Genomic DNA, 20,924 nt, shown 5'->3' on the forward strand with positions numbered 1-20,924 from the left:
CTATTATGTGTGGAAATATTTTTGATTAAATGCTTATCTGCTAGGGTGGGGGAGGGAAGGGAAAGGGGGAAATAGAGTGCTACTATGAATTGCTCTAATTCAAAATAAATAGCCACTAGGGCACATGAGAATGAGCTTCTGGGGGCCTGAGGCAGCTTTAAAAAAAAAAAGGAACAAGGGAGGAACCTGAGTAGTCAGGATGCCGACATGGGCAAAAGCAATAAGCCCGAGGCTTACCAGGGATGACAAGTGCAGCGTTTCTACTTCCTGACTTATACCCGGATGGCCTGGGGTATAACCATTATTGTATTATATTTGTTAAACAACTTCATGTTTTTACCTCACCAAATGCTCCTCTGCCTATTACTTTTAAGGACTCAAAGTCTTCCAGTCCAAGCCTTGTTCTTTTTAGTCGAAGAAACTCTGTTTCCTTCCGAGCATGTGCTGATCTCCTGAGTCGCTTCTAAATGGTTAAATGAGGGGAGAAAAATTAGAATTCTGAAATGTCAGCAAAATTAGCATTTATAGTCTTAACTGGAAAACTGAACTAAAGGTTATTGTTCGTTACCACTTTCATAGACAAGTCAGCTCATTTCTTTTCCTAACATTTAGCAAGATGGACCTCTTCCCTTCACATAGCCTTACATAATAATACATGTATAACCCAGATGAAATCACTTGCCAGCACAGGGAAAGGAAAGGAAAGGAAAGGGAGGGATGGAGAGAAATTCAAGCATATAACTAAGAAAAACTTGTGTGAAAATTTGTTATTACACACAGCCTTACAATATCAAAAAGCTGTGGGAAACCTTAGAAGTCATATCATTCAGGGCAATCAGGTAGCATAGTGAATAAAAAGAGCACCGAGTCAGGAGGACCTAGGTTCAAATCTGACCTCAGACACTTCCCTAGTTGTGTGACCCTGAACAAGTCACTTAACCCTGATTGTCCAGTCCTTGCCATTCTTTTGTCTTAGAGATGAAACTAAGATGGATGAATGGAAGAAAGGAAAGAAAGGAGGAAAGAAGGAAGAAACAAAGAAGGAAAGGAGGGAGTAAGAAAGGAAAGGAGAAAGAGAGAAAGGAGAAAAGGAAGGGGGGAGAAAGACAGAGAAAAGAAAAAAGAGACAGAAATAAAGAAAGGAAAAAGACAGAGAAAGGAGAAAGAGAAAGAAAGGGAGAAAGAAAAAAGGAAGGTAGGTCATATCATCTGTCTTCTTTATGTTACAAAGCAGGGAACTGAGGTTGCAATCAACATTTTCTCCTAATCTATGCTACCTAGCAAGTCTGAAAAATAATACTCAGAGCCACAAAGTTACAGCAGAACACATAGGGAAACTAGTTTGGAGGAGACTAGATTATTCTACAACTTCTTTCAGTAGTCTATTTCAGGGCTAAATTTTTCTGCCCTGAGATGGATATGGTCCATCCATTACACCCATGCTTTCTATTTTTTTAATTAAAAGATAAGCAAACAATGAACAATGATGACATTTTCTTTATATCAACAGAAGGTTAATGAAAAAAGTATTTAAAGTCTAGACCTGAAGTCAGAAACTGTGGGATCCAATGCTAGTTCTATGCACCTATGTGCTACTGGCTCTTCAAGAGTCACTCTCAAGTCTGTGTGAAAAGGACAGCCACATGACTTGTCTCGAGTGAAGGTGGGGCATGGGGAGGTGTATTTGGCCAACCTTAAAGTGCTATGTGTAACTATCAGGTATTACTCTTTACACCCCATTCCCAAATCCATTGCTCATGAGGGACATGGCCAGGTTTCACATTTAAAGTGAGCTCAGGCTAGATAACCTCTGAGATGTTTTCTGATGCCAGAATCTCGGCTGCCTCTTGGGTGGAGTTGGAATAGACTTTACAGATCAATTAATTTAAAACCTACCTTTTACAGAGGAGCAAATTCAAGACCAGAGAAGAGGTGTGGTGTGCTCACTGACACTTGGGTGGTAAGCAGAAAAGCTGGGATATGAACCTAGGTCATTTGCCTATAAACCCAAAGTTCTCTGCCCTACACCATCATGTTAATAACTAGGATTATTACCAAGAAAGTATTTTGTAAATCTTGAAGTTAGAAAAGCTAGCTATTATCATAGGTTTATAAATCTAGAGCTGTGAGGGACCCCAGCAGTCATATCGCTTAATCCTCTAATTTTACAGATGAGAAAACTGAGGTTAAGTGACTTCTCCATGGTCACACAGGTGTTAAGCATCAGAGGCAATATCTGAACTCAGATCCTTTGCTTCCAAATTAAAGGTTTCTGGTTCTCTTCTGGTCTTTGCAAGTTGTGTTTTATTTCACTGCTTCAATATTTCCTTCTACTCATTCTCACATCTACTATTTCTTTATAATTATCCAATATAATTTGTCCTCATGTCTCCTCTTTGTGACTATCCCAATTCTGCTTCAGTTCTCTACTGCTGTCATTTGATTAGTCAATATCTTCCATGTTTTTAAGTGGAAGGAAAGAGGACAAAATAATTTAATTATGCTTTTAATACTTTCTCCTATGAGAAAGAACACTATCCACATCCAGAGAATGAACTATGGGAGTAAAAACACAGAAGAAAAACAACTGCTTGATCACATGAGTTGATGGGGATATGATTGGGGATGTAGACTCTAAATGATCACCCTAGTGCAAATATCAATAATATGGAAATAGGTCTTAATCAATGACTATGTAAAACCCAGAGGAATTTCTCATTGGCTACAGGAGGGGAGAGAGAGGAGGAGAGGGAAAGAACATGAATCATATAACCATGGAAAAATTTTCTTAATTAATCAATAAAAAATTTTTTAAATACCATGTGCCTAAAGAAAATTTCACTAGTTCTACCTAGAACTCTGCCAGCTGACACAAGGTCCTTTCAATGAATTCCATATGCCTGCTAATAATTGCTTTGCAAAATCTGATTCCAGTTGACTAATTTCAGACCTTCCTCTTCTTGGTTTTCTGAAATCTAACAACTGTCATTTTTTCTAATCATTCTCTGTACTTGGATCTTCATTTAATTTAATCCCTAAACAAAATATTAAAGCTAAAAAAAATTACATTGGCTCCAATACTCTGAGTCAGAACATTATTCCCTATAAACCCCCTTAAAAACTTGTTTAACAATGTAATCTGTTACACTGTTTTCAAAGAATATACTTTTAGTAATTAGTTACCTCTTCATCTTTTAAGCCTTCTTCTTCCATCACTTTCTCTAGCTTCTTTTGTCTAGACACAAACAAAAAATACCCCATGTTAAGAGAGTGAAACAACCTTTAGATGATATTCTTTCAAAAATCCACAAGACTTCTATACTAATTTTTATATTTTAGACAACTGATTACATGTAGAAGTATGATTTTTCACTCAAAAATACATTTGCTACCATCAAAAAAAATTAATGCTCATTAATTTTTCATTGTACTGAAAGACACTAATTTAATGGAAAATCCTGTTCAACAGGAAAGTTTTTTCTTTTCCAGAATTTCCTCTGTGCCAAACTACAAAACAGCTGGTATTTGATAATTTTTCATAATAGACATATACACACATATATATTTTCTCTCTCATAAAATGAAATCAACTTCCTTTATTTTCACATCTTCCTTCTCCCCGGTGCTACATCATCATTAGCCAAGCAAAGAGAATGTTAAACAACAAATATAAAAGCATTAGAACCCAGTGACTTGGGGATCAAAAGGTGACCACTTGGGAGCACGGCCAGAACTTTAGGTTAAGGTATTCCCATGATACATATGAAGAGATTTTAGGGCTTTATTTTGGAAATCTGTAGCCAAGTACATTTCTGGTCTACAGGTTGTTGTTAATTAGATCAGATGTAAATGAATTATATAATCTGCTGCCATTGACCTGGTTTGGGGGTAATGTAATTCATTCATTAATTCAATTCCCACAACATATCAAACATTTGCTAGGCTCGAGGGATAGAAAGACAAAAATAATAGTCCCTGACCTCAAAGAGTTTACATTCTGCAAGAAGGAGTACTATTTACATAATATAAGTATAAGTCAACACAAAACTTAAAGTGAATGCAGTTAATATAAAGAAACAAGGGGAAGATTTAGATGAATTAAAGAAGGAAAACTAAAAGGGAAATAACAAAAATCAAAACTGAACACTGTAACTATAAAGACCAACTATGGCCCTGAAGAGAAGATTAGGTATGAAACCCTGCGGACTGGCTGACAATGACATTGGCTGGTCTTTCTGAACTGCTTTTTTCTTTCTTTCTTTCTTTCTTTCTTTTTCATTATTGGTAATGTAAGGACACAAACTATCAATAAAAACATTTTTTAAACAATTAAAACAACATTTTAAAATGAAAACAAAATGTATTACAGTTCTAGAAACTGCATTCCCAATCTACAAGAGCAGAAGATGCAACAAAGTAGGTTCTTATCCTCTCTGGCAAGTGAAAATTGGATGCTCCCCTATTCTCTCCCCTTCTATGTTTTCAATGGAAATGACAAAGCAATATCACCATCTGCTCTGGGGCTACCCGCTAAGGACCATACAACCTTTCTGTCTGACTTGAAGCTAAAACTATCAATGTGTTGTTTCACCTGTTAGAATTATCTAAATTTCTCTTCTCCAGACCTGTGCTCTGCTCACAAGTAGTACTTAAACATTTGTTGGATAAGTGACTAAATGACATAGAACTAGCCTAGTTGCATATAACCAAAATAATGAAATTTTGTTCATATTACAGAGTTCCTCAGAACTGCACATGGCATAGGAGGAAAATAATGTGACATAAATATATATGTATATATATTATATATAAAATATGAGAGTGCTATCAGTGATCTCAATTCTTCCTTCTCCCTCTTTCTCCATTATCCAATCAGTTGCCAAGTCTGATTAGTTCTACATTCAGAGCATTTTCCACATCTGTGGAACCTACAAAACTTCTCTCTTAGTTCAGGCTCTTATCACTCCATACCTAGACTACTATGATAGGCACTTAATTGGTCTTTCTGCTTCCAGTCTCTTCCTTCTCCAACCCATTCTTCACACTGTTGCCCAAATGACCTTTACTCTTAAGGCAGCTAAGTGATGAAGTGGACAGGGCACCAGGCTTGGAGTCAGTAGGGTCAAGTTCAAATCTGGCACCAGATATTTCTCAGCTGTCTGACCCTGGGCAAGTCACTTCAACCTGTTTGTCTTACTTTCTTCATCTGTCAAATGAGCTCAAAAAAGAAGTGGCAGACTACTCCAATAATTTTGCCCCCAAAACAAAACAAAACAAAAGGGGTCATAAAGAATTGGATGCAAATGAAACTCACAGCCTAAAGCATACTTTTAACTGCTTCGCTTCACTACTCCTAAATCTTTAGGGACTCTCTAGTGTTTTGGTAAAAGTACAAATTCTTCAGTCTGGCATTTCAGGCCAACTGTAATCCTTCTATAATCCATATGAATCTGTAATTCATAACTCACACAGCATCTATGTCCTAGTTAAACTAGCCTACTAGCTATTTCTCAAACTTAGCATTTCATGCTAAGCTTCAATACATTAGCCAATATAGGAGCTCATGCCAGAGTGTGCTACCCCATCATCTCCACTTTTCAAAATCCTTAACTTCAAGATACAGTTCATCTAGAAAAACTTTCTTAGATTTCTGCCCACTGACCCCCAATTGTTCAAGTTTTTTCATCTTTAATTTCCCTCGAATTTGCATATACACACACAATTTTACTACAATGAACTACAAGAAATTGTAGTTGTTCAACTGCATTAAAATATTTGCTCAATGATTAATACTTGAAATAAGCAAGTCAGTGGCTAAGGTATGGAAACCTTTTTGTTGTAAGCACATGGTTATAATGCTAAATTTCACTTCATGCCTAGGACATTTGATGACTTCAAGTCAATATTGTACCTCATTTCCCGTTCTTCATGTTGTGCAATAAGGTTGCTGTAAAAATTCTCCAATGTCACTTTTGTCATAGTGACTCGTTCCTTCGTATGGTTGCTCATGGATGAACAAGGTGTTGAGCCTGTCATTGCCATGGCTGCTGGAAACCAAGGAAAATGGATCATTGGTTATTCAATTAGGTTGGGTTTTTTTTTACATTTTTTATTGTGCAAATTACCCTATGATAAGAATCCTTAAAGCTTCAAACTTCAAGTGGATTTTGAGTTTAACTGAATTCAACTATATTAACTAGCCAAAGAGGGATGCAAGTTGTCTATCCCAAAATCTGCACGACGCAATTAAGATTCATAAAACTTCAGAGCTAAAAGGAACCTTCAGCAACAACCAAGACTAACCATTTCATTTTACTGATGAGGGAGCTGGAGTCTGGAAAAGCAAGGGAATCAGGCAGTTAGGCAGCATCTCAATACACCCAGCTCTCCTGGCTCTCCTTCTGCCCCTATTTCCACATCATGCTTCTTCTTACCATAATTTTGCAAGGAAGATGTTTAGCTTTCAGAAACAAGCTACTGGGGCGATTTTTCTTCTAAATTGAAAGTCACATTTTTTCAATCAGTTTTGCTATCCCATGTTCTTATTCTTGGCCAGATGGCTTACAGAGTCCAACCTGTCTCATCCTACCAACATTTACTCATTTTTTACTCCTTCCCTGTCCCCCAAGCTTCCTCCAAATCAACATCCTTTCTCCCCAATATAATACCAATTTGAAAACCAAGAGAAGCTCAAGGATAGATTAAGGGGCTATTAATGATCTAATGAAACACTTGCTAGCTAGATCCCCCTATACTCCCAATCATTTGGCTGTTTTTTTAAAGATGGCTTGCATTTTTTGATTAAGAGTTAAAAGAAAGAAATCTAGAAAGTCAAGTGTGAGCATATACTTATTAATTCCTAGGAAAATAAAATGTTACAAGTTAATCAATTTTTTAAAAAACACTCAGGCAATGAACAAAGGCTAATCCCATAAGAGGAAAAAGACCCAAGACCCAAAACCCAGGCTCAAAAACTGCCCTCACTTTCATTTGTAATGTGCCAAAATAAGCAGTAGATACAAGCTCCAAAATATTCACTACAGACCTACCTCATCATAATATACCAACTTACATTTTTACAGAAGGGAAGCAAATTCAAACGTTTTTCTGAGATCTACACTAGAAGAACAAATTCAGAAACCTCTGCTTGGTTTGTGAAACTTGGGTGTGGTTCCTTATTTGTCACTCTTATGCCCTCTCCACCCACAATGAAAACCACATGTAAAACTAAATACATTTTTGAGGAAAAATTTAACCCCTTCTCTATTTTTAAAAATTCAGATGTAAGAAGAACTGTTTATATGTACCTTTGTATAGAGACTCTTCTGTCTGGTGAGGAGAAAAAATTTAAGGCCTTTTTGCCTTTCTTTGTATTTTAACAACTGAAACAACTTTGAAAGAAAAATCAAAACTCAGTGACATCATTTTACTGTTGGGTCAGATTTTTCCTATGAGTTCAGAAATCTGAATAACAAAAGATGATATTTCCACTGGTAGCATACACCCTTCTATTTAAGGGTGAGAACCATGACAAAAAGAAAAACAAAAAACACAAAGTATTAACTCTAAGAAAAAAGAAAAAAGGTAAAAAGCAGGAGACAGCTATAGGCTAATAGAATTTAGAGCTAGAAATGACCTTAGGAAGTATCAAGTCCAACCTCCTATATCTTTCAAGAAGAGGGAACTGAAGGCCCATTGAAGGGCAGTGACTTGCCAAAGGCCACACAGCCACTAAGTGGCAGACCCAGAATTTGAACTGAGGTCTTCTAACTCAACTGAGGTCTTCTAACTCCAAGTCTAATGCTCTCACCCACTGGCTCCTCAACATTCTTTTCTTTTTAAACTCTTGCTTTCTGTCCTAGTCACACCTTTAAGACAGAAGAACAAGGGTTAGGAAAATGGGATTAAGTGACTTGTCCAGAGTCACACAGCTAGGAAGTATCTGAGGTCAAATTGGAACCCAGGTCCTCCTGATCCCAGACCTGGCAATCTATCCTGAACCACCCAGCTGCTTCTCAACATTATTTTCTAAATATTTTAATGCTAGCAGGTAGTTACATAAGGAAAGAGGCTAAACTTTGCTTAGCACTAGAAATCTTCAAATGTAGTAGTTTCCAACTAACTCTGGCTTCTTCCAACTTCAAAGGCTACATTATGACTCCCTCTGACCTTTCTTCCAACTTCCTCTTTCCACAGTTGTAACAAGGTTTAAACTCAATCCCAAAATCTTTTAGTACAAAGAAACTATTGCTCTGTAGCAATTTACATACTGAGTAGCTACTTCCCCCCACTCCCTCCACCACAGTTCCCCCCAAACCAAGAAAACTGATCTGATTTCAAGCCAATGTATTTCCTCTTGCTTTTTTTTTCTTTACTCAAATGCTCTCATTTAAAATTTCCTCATGTTCCAACCTGCAGGCCATTGGTAGCCCTTGACCTTTTCTGTTCTAGGTCTCCTCAGGCTAGGCAGAATACCTCTGATGTAGGTGATATTGGGTCACTGAGAAGGAAAAGAGAAATCAAGAAATTAACTATATTAAGTGGCAAGAATGTAACAGTAAAATTTTATTTTAAAAATTTCTTGAGAAGCTCCTTAAATTTATACAGGAATAGGCAAAATATAACAAATATATGAGTGATTCCCAACCTTGGTTTTAAAACCCTTGAGTATTTTTCTTTAGTTATCTCAAAAGGGTGTCACAAACTTTTCATTTGAAATTCACTTGAATCTTCCTTAATTTTTTAAAAAGGCTATTGTCATTCAAAAGAAATTAGTCTTGCCATACATATGGCAGCAATGCAATGGATTAAAGACTTAGATTGCCAATTTAGTGATAGGCAGTTTTGAAAAGCAACCAATTCATTTAGTCCATCAACCAAATGGACCTTAGAGGCTACAAATATGTAAATAAGGCTGATGGAAATTGAATAAGAAAAGGAGCTATGGCTGGTCACATCTGTGAAAATACATAGCACTGTCACTATACCAAGCTATTCATTCTATAAAAATTCATCTTTTTAACACCAACATAGGAAAATACTCATGTTACATAGTTGTGAATCATGGAATATTGGAAGAATCACACTGCAAATGACCCAGGGGACAATGGAAAGTGAATGTTAGAAGGCTGATGCCTTTTAGCAATGACAACTGTATAGTAGACATAGACATGAAGTAGAATGGAAAAGAAAGACACAGGATGAGAAAACTTGGAATAATTACAATATACAGCAGTGGAAGGATGTTAATTAAACTTATGAATACACTAAAGTTTTTTCCTCACCAATTAAAATTCAAAGTTCTTAAGAGAAGAAATTTTACACACACTTTGATTTATGAAAAAAATTAGCATTTTTAAAAAATGAGGATATTTCATTGAACACTTTCTCTTTTTGGAAAGAATTCAGGTAAATGAGATTTTGATGGAGATCTTTCAATGTTTTTTTCTGCCTAGAGGAAAAACCACTTATGGCAATTGGTAACAACTTCAAAAAATTTGGTGATCACTGAGATAGACAAACATGAATCCTTCCATTCTAAACATTTAGGTGAAATTTTCAAGAAAATACTCAGAAAGAAACCTTAACTCCCAAAGAGTTACAAATCAGGTTGGTTAGCAATGTTGTGTTAGCAGATTAACTTTATAGATATAGTCAGTATATTAAACTTACTCTATTAACATGCTCCCCCTAGGCAAGACCTTGTCTATCCCTGGGACTTATAAGAAGCAGGGCAGTATAGAGGAAAGAGGGTTAGATCCCAAGTCAGCAAAGGTCTTAAGTTTGATGCTGTCTCAAATAACACAGATTATTGTGTGAGATCAAGTATATAAAGTATTTTGAAAACCTCAGTAAGTTTGCTATGACTTTTTTTAATACCCTGGTAAATAAACTGCAAAATTTTACCAACAAATTATGCAAAAGGAATGATATAAATGATATTGAAAGATACATAGGGAAAAGAAGAAAGGTCAGTCATGTACCAAGTGTGAGGAATAACAGATGTATAAGCCCAAAATTGTGTTGGTACCTAGTTTATATTAAGAAATCTTTAAAAGAAGTCATCCCAGCATACTGGGTAAGTTCCCTGTGTTGGCTTTATGATATGGCATGGTCAATACCTACACGGTTCCTTTGAAATCCTGAATACATCTTACTTAGACTATTGTTTTGCCTCTAAAGCTGGTATTACATATAAGGAATCCTTTATCAAAGGTTAATCGGTCACTTAACTATTTTCTGGGTGTATACCCATTCTCTTCTGCTCAACAGTAAACTCTTGCACTTGAGATAAGCACTAAAACACCTGCTGAAACATACTTGCTGATTTCCTTATGCTTGTAAAGAGGGATGGGGAAGAGAGCTGATAGCTATTAAGAACAAGAGGACAGAATCTTTGCAATCACTCAAAGAAAAAGTAAGCTAGTACCTAGTTGGTTAAAATCTGTAATTTTTTTAGACTCATGGACATTTTTTTTCAGATATAGATTAGGTTGATTCAGAGCCTAGGTGACCCTTCCCCCAATCCATCTTCACTTGGAAATGAGAGAATATTTCCTTCATTCCAATCCTGACTTCACTGCCTTCATATTATGAATGGTAAGAAGAGTGTTTCACTTTAGCACTTTAGCTTCCTCTATATGCTACATATTGTGCTAGGAAATAGAGCTCCAAAGACAAAAAAGAAACAGTCCCTGTCTTCAATATGCTTATGTATGCTGGGAAGAAACAACATGTAAAAAGATATGTGAAAACAAAATTCAGTTAAAACAAGTAATTTCTGGAAATTGCATCTCCAGTCTACAAGATCAAAACATGCATCTCAATTAACAGCCACCCTCTTAGGCACATGGGAACTCTTCTCCCCTCCCTAGTTCTTTGGCTTTTTAAAATCCCTTCAGTTTCATTCCTATCTGGAGGGCCAAGACTAGGACTACCCTTTCCATACACCACCTGATACCTACCTTCCCTCAATATTTTATCTGCTTCCCTCCTCTGCTCAGAGATTCAAATCCCAGGTCTGGCACTTAGTAGCCTTGGACAAGACACATAACCTTTGAGAAGGCAACATGGTGGAGTAGAACAACACTGATTGAAGTCAAAAGACCTGAGTTCAAATCAGTTTCTGCTACTTACTACCTGTGTGATTGTGGGCGGGTCATCTAACCTCTCCAAGCCTCATTTTCTTCATCTGTAAAATATGAGAATTATATTACATGACCTTTAAGATCCCTTTCTGCTCTAAATCTGTGGACTATAAACCTACTCTGCCTCAATTTCTACATCTAAAAAAGGTTATTTTACTTACTTTATTCACATTTTCTATATTATTTCATTTTAAGTATTCCTACTTCCCCTAACCCAAAGTCTGGTATCCTAAAAATAAACAAGATATTTTTGTATAAAAGTACCAAGGCTTTTAGGGAGCTCTGAAACATTCCTTTTCCAAAAAAATGTTCATGGCAACCTGGGAAAGGGAAGCAATTTAGAGGGCATACAAGAGGGCTTGGAGGTAGAGAAAGGAACTAACACAATTAGCTAAAAATATGGAGTGGAGGCCAGAGGAAAAAAGAAAAAAACAGGAGACTAGGTATTTACTCTTCTCCATTGGAATCAAGGGTATGAGGGGGTGTAAGGGGGCTAGGGAATACAGAACAAATGAGGATTTGAAGAATGAGGGGTGGTACAGAAAAGATTTCAGAGATGTGCTAGGGGCTTGGTGTGAAGAGGGCTTAGGGTTGTAGAGAGGGCAACAAAGAAGTCATTCTGAAAGGAGGGCACTGGAACAGGAAGTAGTTGGAGGGTTAGCAGAGAAAAGAAGGGGGGTGGGGTTAGGGAGAGGGCAAAGAGGTGGGAATCACAGAGTTGTTCCAACAGAGGGCATGAGGAACAGAAGAAAATTCAAGAGAAGTTTGGTGTTGTTTGGAGGAGGAAGATTTGGAAGGAAAATTCTAAATGGAAAGCTGTAGGTAAGAGTGTGCAGTCGGAAGGGGAGCGGTGCCTAGAAAGTGGTGTTAATTCCAGGATGAAAATTCAGGGAATGGGTAGAAGGCAGAGGGCAGAGTTCATCAAAAGGGAAAAAGAAGGAAATGGTTTGGAGAAGTAGGAGAAGGAAAGGTTTGGGTCTGAGGAAGGAGGGAATTCAGAGAAGGGAAGATTAAGAAGGGATCTTCCCATTGAGAGGTGGCAGTAGCTTCTGGAGCAGGTAATTGGGTAGGTGGAGGAGATCCTGGGAAAGGGCATGGTTTGGGATTGGGCAGGATTAATATAGGGAGAGGGGCTCAGAAATAGGGGCATTTCGGGTTAGGTGACTTGCCTATGTAATCAGTTTTGGGAGAGAAAGCAGAAAAAACTTGGAGAAGGGCTTGGAAAACAGAAAGTTGGTAATGGGAGGTATTTGATAGGTGAGGGGCTGAAGGCATGGTTGGGAAGTCAGTTTAAGAGGGACTAAGAAAAGAGATTTGGGGTGGAGCAGTGCAGTAAAGGGGAGACATCCGGAGAGGGCTTAAAAGGTGGGGGCAGTTCAGTGAGGGAGTAGAGGAAGGTGTGGAGATCCCAGTGGGAGCTGTGAGAAGAGAACGAGAAGGTACATCTAGAACTGGAAGGACAAAGAGGAAAATTGGGGGGGGGGGGCTCAGAGGAAGGAAGGTTTGGTGGTAGAGGTGGAAGTAGACGTCGAAGAGAGAAAGCCTTTAAGAGGGTAAGAGCAGAGCTGAGAGAAGGGAACAAAGAGGGCGGTGAGGAGAGGGAGGGGGCAGGGCTGGGAGGAGAGGGGCAGAGGAAGAGCTTGGAAAAGAGCAGAGAGAAAGGGAGGGAGCAGAGCTGGGAGAAGGGAAGGGTTAGCAGTGGGCTGGGAAGGAGCATAGAGAACGGTGGAGAGGAACATAGAGAAGAAGGGAACCGGGTTGAGGGTGAGCTCGTAAGGGGGCACGGAAGGTGGAGAGCAGGAGGAAGCAGGGATGGGAGAAGGGGAAGAGTCAAAGGTGGGCTTGGAAAGGCGGAGAGGGAAGAAGCAGATGGGGAAAAGGAAGGGTCAGGAAAGAGCAGAGAGAAAGAGAGCAAGCAGAGTTGGGAGAAAATGAAGTTGAGAGTGAGCTTGGATGCGGACAGAGGAAGGGAGCAGAAAAGGTCAACTTGGAAGGGTCAGAGAAGGTGGGAAACGGACGGCGTGGGGCTCGGAGAAGGGAAGGTCTGGGACGCGGGGTGGAGGACAAAGAAGAGGCCGCTCACCAGAGCCCCCCGGGCCACAGGATCGAGCCCCGGCGCCGATCTCCCTACTGGCTTCGTCGTCAGGCCAGGACCACCGGCGGCGGCCAGCCTGCCGGAAGAGGGGAGGAGCCTCTCGACTGCTGTTGGGGTGGTTCTCAGGGGAAGGGAAGGAGAGGCTATCGGGGAGGGCGAGGATAACAGGAAGCGCCCCTAACTGCCGGAAAAAGACGGCGGCGGAGAAGGTCCAAGACTCCTTCCCTGGGGGCGGCGGCGGCGGCAACGCTGCGGCCTCTCGCTCGGAGAATAGGAGGGGCAAGTGGTGATGTGGTGCGCATGCCTGACTACGCCTCCGCGAGCTCGCTTTTCCTACGCCAGCGGGGCTACGGCACATGCTCCGGAGAGAAGCTGTAGTAATGCTAAGTCAGATCTTGCTTACAATCTTAGTTCTCGCCGCTTATCCTCATCCCTCGCCTTGGTCTGAGCCTCAATCATCTATTCAATTGCAGTCATAAATTTAAAGAGTGCCCTTTCTTCATGAAGCATCTCCCCGCCCCCCGCCAGCTCGGTACTGCAGAAAGAGCGCTGTATTAGGAAACCGGAAATTTGATTTCAATTCCTGGCCTCGCCCTTCAGGTCAAGACGAGCATTTATTAAGCACCTACTAGAGCGCCTACTAGTATCCCGCTAAACCGTTGAAGATTTCGAGAAAAGCAAAAACCTCTCCCCCTCCCTCAAGGTGTTTACATGCCCAAGGGGAAGACCCCAAGAAAAACAGCTATGTTTTGCAAGATATAGATTGGGTAACCTGGAGATAATCACTGAAGGTTGGCGCCAGCTAGTTGAGGCATGAAAGAAGCATAGGGATGCAGGTAGGTGCTCAGTGGATTTGAGAGTCCGGTCTAAATAAGGGAGGTCTTCGGTTCAAATGTGACCTCACATTTCCTAGCAGAACCCCGGGCAAGTCAGCCCTCACTGCCGAGGCTTTACCACTCCTCTGCCTTAGAATCTATGCACAGTGTTGATTCTAAGGGAGAAGGGAAGGAAGGAAAGGGGAAAAAAGAAGCCAGGGGGAAAAGATCCAGAGGTAGAGCATTCCAAGCTTGGAGACAGTCAGAGAAAACCCTATATGGAGCGTCTTCTATAAGCAGGGGCAAAGGGACCACTGTCACTGGACCCCAGAGAAAAGGTTTAGGGAAAGGGGGCTGGAGTGAGTTGTAAGGCAAAACGTAGGAAGGGGCCAGATTATAAAAAGCAAAATACGATTGGGGATGTAAACTCTTAAATGATAACTATTGTAAATATGATTAATATGGAAATAGGTTTTGACCAATGATACACGTAAAACCCAGTGGAATTGCTCGTGAGGGAAAGAACACGAATCATGTAACCATGGAAAAACATTCAAAATTAATTAATTAAATAAATTTAAAGATGGGGGGGGAAGGCAAATACAGATCTTAGAGGTAATAGAGAAAAATTAAAGTTTAATGTGGTGATGGGGAGAGACAAAGATCAATTTGACAATTGAAAAAATGGACTGCAGTGGGGAGAGGGGAAAAGGAAACAAGCATTTATTAAGCTCTTGCCAATGTCTTATTAGGTGGTACAGGCCTAGCATCAGGAAGATCTGACTTAACTAAATGTGATCATGGTTGTCACTTAATCCTTATTTGCCTCAGTTCGTCATCTGTAAAATGGGGGACACACTGTATAACAAAATGGCAAACCATTCCAGAATCTTTGCCAAAATCATGAATATCACATAATGCCAGGTGTCAAGCACTGAGTATCCAAATAAAGGCAAAGAGACAGTCCTACCTCTCAAGGAGCTTACTTTTTTTTTGGCTTATTGATAGTTTTTTATTCAAAATATTTTTCCATGGTTACATGATTCATTATTTACCCTCCTTCCTTCCCTCCCCCCTCCCAAAGCTGACAAACAATTCTACTGGGTTATACATGTATCATTGTTCAAACCTATTTCCATGTTATTCATATTTGCAGTAGAGTGATCCTTTAACATTAAAACCCTAATCATATCCCTATCAAACTATGATCAATCATATGTTTTTCTTCTGCATTTCTGTTCCCACAGGTCTTTCTCTGGATGTGGATAGCATTCTTTCTCATAAGTTCCTCTTATTGTCCTAGATCATTGCATTGCTACTAGTAGAAAAGTCTATTACATTCGATTGTGCCATAATGTATCAGTCTCTGTGTATAATATTTTCCTGGTGCTGCTCCTTTCACTCTGCATCACTTCCTAGAGGTCTTTCCAGTTCACATAGAATTCCTCCAGTTCATTATTCAGCACAATAATATTCCATCATCAACATATACCACAATTTGTTCAGCCTTTCCCCAATTGATGGACACCCCCTCATTTTCCAATTTTTTGCCACCACAAAGAGTGTGGCTATGAATATCAAATATTTTTCTTTATTATCTCATTGGAGTACAAACTCCAATGAGTAGTATGGCTGGATCAAAAGGTATGCAATATTTTAAAGCCCTTTGTGTATAGTCCCAAATTGTTCTCCAGAATAGTTGACCAATTCACAACTCCACCAGCAATGCATTAGTGTCCCAATTTTGCCATATCCCCTCCAACATTTATCACTTTCCTTTGCTGCTGTATTGGCCAGTCTGATAGTTATAAGAAGGAGCTTACATTCTAATGGGGAACACAAAAGGGAAACATACTATTGCAATGGTCTAGGCATAAGATGAATAGGTCTTGTGTCTGGTGGTGGCAGTGTCAGAGGAGAAAAGAGGGCCATACCAGGAGTATTTTAGGCCTTGTGACTTAAGTGTTTAATGCCTGGACCCCATATCACTGAAAATCACAGGTTGGGGCTATATGGTCCCTTTCAGCTCTTAAGTGGCCTATTTTATAGTGAAGGCCCTTACTTTCCACATGTACCAGAAGACTTAACTTGTGTGACCTTTTGTGGGTTGAGTTCCCTGAATTGCTACCTGCTAGAGGAAGTAAAGACTTCCTTTTATCAGCCTAAAAGTTTTGGGGGGAGGGGAAAGGAAGGAAGATGGTTAGTTTTAGTATTCCAGCATCCCTTGAGACCTCAGTGATTTTGTTATCTTCCACCCTCTTTTTCTCAGCCTTCATCTTTCCTAAACCTCCTAACCTAATGATGGTTGTCATATGAGTTAACTCTATCCTCTTCAATGATCCTGATGACTTATCCCTGTATTCTCTCCAGTTCTCTGTTATATCTTTACTGAGAAACAATAACTCAAATCATGGGGCTTTGCTTCTATTTTAGTTATTTTCTAGTCGTCCAACCCTTGGTGACCCTGTTCTTGGGTTTTTCTTGGCAAAGATACTGGAGTAGTTTGCCTAAAACAGCAGCCCACAATGACTCCAAGATTCTTTCCCTAGATCAGATTTCAGAATCCCTTAAGTTTTGTACCATTGAGTCTGTGGAATAAACACTCAAGATGGCCATTTCAAGGGCAAAGTCTGAAGCAGATCTCTCAGCTGGAAGGAACCTTAGAATCATCCTAAAGAGTCATCATTAGGTTGGTGAGGCTCCTGATTCTGGGTGAGCCATTTGTCCTCACAGGGCCCCCATGCAACTCTTAGACTAAGTTATGGAGGAATCAATGACCTGCATGAATAAAAGGAGTTCCTCATGTGGAGTTCCCTATACCAATGAAATTACAAGTCCAGATTTTTTAAAAATAAGGGTAGGGTTTTGTTTTTTATCACTGAGTTTTGTTTTTGTTTTTTACATCACTGAAATTTTCCCTAGTATCCACCTCCCAGAGGGGGACCTGGTATAATGATATATTTTTTTTAAGGAAAACAAAAAAGTCTGAAAATATGTGCAAAGTACCACACTCATGGATTTCATACCTCTGCAAAAGAGTAGGATGTGGGTAACTTCTTTGAGGTCAGGCTTATTTTTTTTTTTAATTCTTACCTTCTGTCTTAGAATCAGTTCTGTGTATTGGTTCCAAGGCAGAAGAGTGGTAAGGGCTTAGGCAATAAGGCTTAAGTAACTTGTCCAGGTCATACATCTAGAAAGTGTCTGAGGCCAGCTTTGAACCCAGGACCTCTTTAGGCCTGGCTCTTAATTCATTGAGCCACCTAGCTGCCCCCAGTTTCAAAAAAATCCCTCAACATGCATCGGTGGGATCCTACCACACTATCCCATTGCAGTTCTCTGTGGCAAAACATATCCCCCAATTATAAAGTTCTCTTCTGTTTTTCATATTTCCCCATTTTGGTGTTCTCCCTTTATCCAACCATGATATTCCTTTTTCTAACCCAAGCTTTGGATATCAATTAATCAACAAGTATTTATTAGACCCCTACTATGTGTTATCTATCATAGCTATATAGATAGATAATTGTTGTTCATCCTTTGTTTTTTAATAAGACCAATGACATCATGATGAGTGGTGTCTTAACTTTCAAGTGAATTAAATTTAAGTGAGACAGCTGCACAAAATCTTCAGCCTTACTCTTTTCTTTCAGAGTCATCAAAGTCTAGTAGCAAGACAAAAATCAGAATGACTGGTGATGGCCTGGGATGCAATGGTTGACCTTCGTGTCCTCCATGTCTGACCCAGCTCTAAGTGCTCCAAACTGCTTGCTTCAGCCACCTTCATAGCCATTGGAACAAATTGTCCTCATCTGCTCATTCTGCCAGGAGCAGTCTTCACATGCTTGGAGTAGACTTCTCCCTAGATCACCAACAGGTTTAAAGATTGTAGGCTGGTTTATAGGGTATTCAAAGACAATTAGTCTCTCTGGTATAAGGGCTTGCTAAGCCCTTTTTGGGGTTGATCACCAACCTTTGGTGTCCACCTGCCACCCAACTCTCACCTGTGACTCCAAGAAGCTGTAGCATGTGCACAACCCTCTAAATTCCCCTTAACAGACAGGTTAAACCAGATTGAGGATATAGATAAAGTGCTTACTCTATGCCAAGCGCTGGAAATATAAATTCAAGCAAACCATACCATCCCTGTCCTTACGGAAGTTATATCTTTTTTACGTCTTAATAATATTTCATTTTCCCCTATAATTACATGTAAAAACAGTTTTTAACCATTTTTTAAAAAATCTAACCAAATTCTTCCTTTTCCTCGTCTCCTTTTTCCCTAAGATGACAAGCAATCTGATATAGATTTACATGTGCAATAACGTAAGACATTTTTCCATATTAATCATCTTGTGGAAGAGAATCGAACAAAAAAAATGAAAGAAAGTGAAATATAGTATGCTTCGGTCTAGATTGATACTCCATCAGTTCTTTCTCTAGAGGTGGATGTCATTTTTCATCATGAGGCCTTGGGGACTGTCTTGGATCACTGTATTGCTAAGAATAGCCAAGTCATTCACAGTTGGGAAACATCTTAATGGGGGAAGAGAACACATAAAGGGGACCTTAAAAGTGTATAAGGTACACAGTGTCAAGGTTTGAAAATGTTGACCAGGAAATGACAGAGGAGCCTAGTTCTAGGCGAGATACAGCAAAAACTCATCAGAGCCGGACATCCTAGTGGCAGAATCCAAAGTCCTGGGGAAGGGGGAATGGAGATTTAGATGAAAGTCAGGTGTAGACAGCAAGGTGTGAAAAAGGCGGCTGGAAATATGCCAGCTAGCTCAGTACTTGAATACTTTGGGGATGATGAAGTTCCTGGCTGATTCAGGCCCATCAAGTGTGACTTGGCACTAAAGGGCAAGGGCACTTTGAGGATAGGAAAATAATTTCCTCATTGGTCACTAAGGATTTTACTTTTAAAAGGGAGTGCCTTTACCCTTTGTTTCTCTTTTTCCTTTCACCCTCTCTGTGGAAAGTAAGGCTCCTGTCAGGGTTGGAGGAAGAGACCCTCCTCCCCATCCTGGCAGCATGGCAACTAGAGTTGGTACTCAACTACGCAAGCTGAGGATTGCCCTTAGAGCCCCTGACTGAGTTTTCCCATTGTATTTCCTTTCTTGAATATAGATAACAATGGTTGATCCCAGAATAGGGATGTTCAGGCTTGGAAAAACCTTGTGATTTTTCAAGGCACAGAGTTTTTGAATTTTTGATCAGAGTTGGCTAGCTACAGGGGGAGTTCTATATCAAACTAGCTAACACCAAAAAGAGGAGTTCAAGTCCTGATATGACTTGCCAGGAGGCATGAACTAAGAGAATCTGGGCTGGGCAATGCAGAACTGGGGTGAACTATAAGCTACCTAGTGCCTACCTAGCAATCCAACAAACTCTTTCATGTTCTGGTATTTAAGTCTCAACCTAATATAGCAGTGGTTATTACTTGTTGCTTGTTTAAATATATATACTTATGAGAGCATTTCTTTTGTGTGAAGGAAATAAATACTTGTCCCATACCTGAAGTAGATTGTACAGAGTACCTTTCTACTCTTCCATTTGAGGAGACTTTAGATGTGAGGAAAACTTAAGTTTTAAGTAGTTTTCTCCCAGGGCTATAACAAGACAAAGGTAGGGATAAAAAAAAAAGTCTTATCCCACTTCTCGATGGTCTGGTTCCCTGTGGACTCAACCACAAATTTAGTGGTGAGGGAGAGGGCATAGCCCCTTGAACACAACAGGGTTTTTAATTGTTACACTGTATTTAACAGATGTCTCTGTAACCTGAGAAAATCAAAATTATAAGAAGCTATGCCTAATCTGGAAATCCTGCCCAGAGAATTATAAAACTGTATATATCCTTAGACCTAGCACTGTTGGGTCTTTATCCCAAGGTGATTGGTCAGGAAAAAAGGAAAAGGGCCCATATTTTCTAAAATATTTGTAGCAACTCTCTTCATGGTAGCAAAGAACTAGAAATTGAGGGGATGCCCATCTATTGGGGAATGGCTGAAGAAGTTGTGGCATATGATTGTGAAGGAATACTGCTGCTCTATAGGAAATGATGAGCAGGGTAATTAAAAAAAAGCCATGAAAATACCAAAGTGAAATGAGTAGAACCAAAAGAACGTTATATAAAGCTACAGAATTAATGTTTGAAGAATACTTGTGAATGTCCACCCTCCAGAGAAAGAACTGATTAACAAAAACACAAAAGACATCATTTACATATACATTTTTCTTTTTGTCAAATGATGCCTTCTTGAGGAAGGGAGATATCCAAGAATTTTAATGTAACCAATAAACAAATTAATAATAATTTAAAGAAGTTGTGCTTAGTTCAGCATAGGACAGAATTTTTAACTTTAGCCTCATATTTTTGTATTTTAATATTAACCTTGGATTTTTTGAGCAGTAATTTTTTTTATTTTGGGTTTCAGATTTTCAGCTTACCTCACATACTTGCCTCACCCAGAAGGCAAGGAATATGTTACTTATTCTATAAGTGGAAATATGCAAACATATTTCCATATTAGCCATGTTGTAAAAAAATTTTAAAGCAAGAATAGTAAAGAGAGTGAAAAAAAATATGCTTCAGTCTGTACTCAGAGTTCATCAGTTCTCTCTCTGGAAGTGGATGGCATCTTTCATCATGAGTCCTTTGGAATTGTCTTAGATCATCGTATTGATCAAAGTAGCTATATCTTTCATAGTTGATAATGATTACAATATTGTTGTTACTGTGTACAATGTTCTCCTGTTTCTGTTCTCTTCACTTTGCATCAGCTTATAAATCTTCCCAGGTTTTTCTCAAACCATTCTCTTCATCATTTCTCATTGAACAATAGCATTCCATCACAAAAATAAGCCACA

The 20,924-nt window shown here is 39.3% G+C and overlaps 1 protein-coding gene across 16 annotated transcripts in view; it reads right to left on the reverse strand.

Annotated features, from left to right (window-relative positions):
• The window catches only part of STK38 (serine/threonine kinase 38), a 38,478-nt gene extending 25,109 nt beyond the window's left edge, over positions 1–13,369 (reverse strand). The window contains exons 1-7 of one of the 16 annotated variants that reach the window (XM_056818133.1): positions 13,231–13,368; positions 11,140–11,191; positions 10,965–11,054; positions 8,413–8,500; positions 5,912–6,044; positions 3,184–3,235; positions 341–463 (exon numbers count right to left, since the gene is read on the reverse strand). In XM_056818133.1, coding sequence (XP_056674111.1) covers positions 341–463; positions 3,184–3,235; positions 5,912–6,042 — 306 coding nt within the window. In that variant the 5' untranslated portion in view covers positions 6,043–6,044; positions 8,413–8,500; positions 10,965–11,054; positions 11,140–11,191; positions 13,231–13,368. The other 15 variants (XM_007483790.3, XM_016431017.2, XM_007483791.3 and 12 more) reach the window with 15 other exon arrangements.
• Between the last annotated feature and the right edge of the window lie 7,555 nt (positions 13,370–20,924).

Source organism: Monodelphis domestica, chromosome 2, assembly GCF_027887165.1.
Source record: "Monodelphis domestica isolate mMonDom1 chromosome 2, mMonDom1.pri, whole genome shotgun sequence".
Lineage (NCBI taxonomy): Eukaryota > Metazoa > Chordata > Mammalia > Didelphimorphia > Didelphidae > Monodelphis > Monodelphis domestica.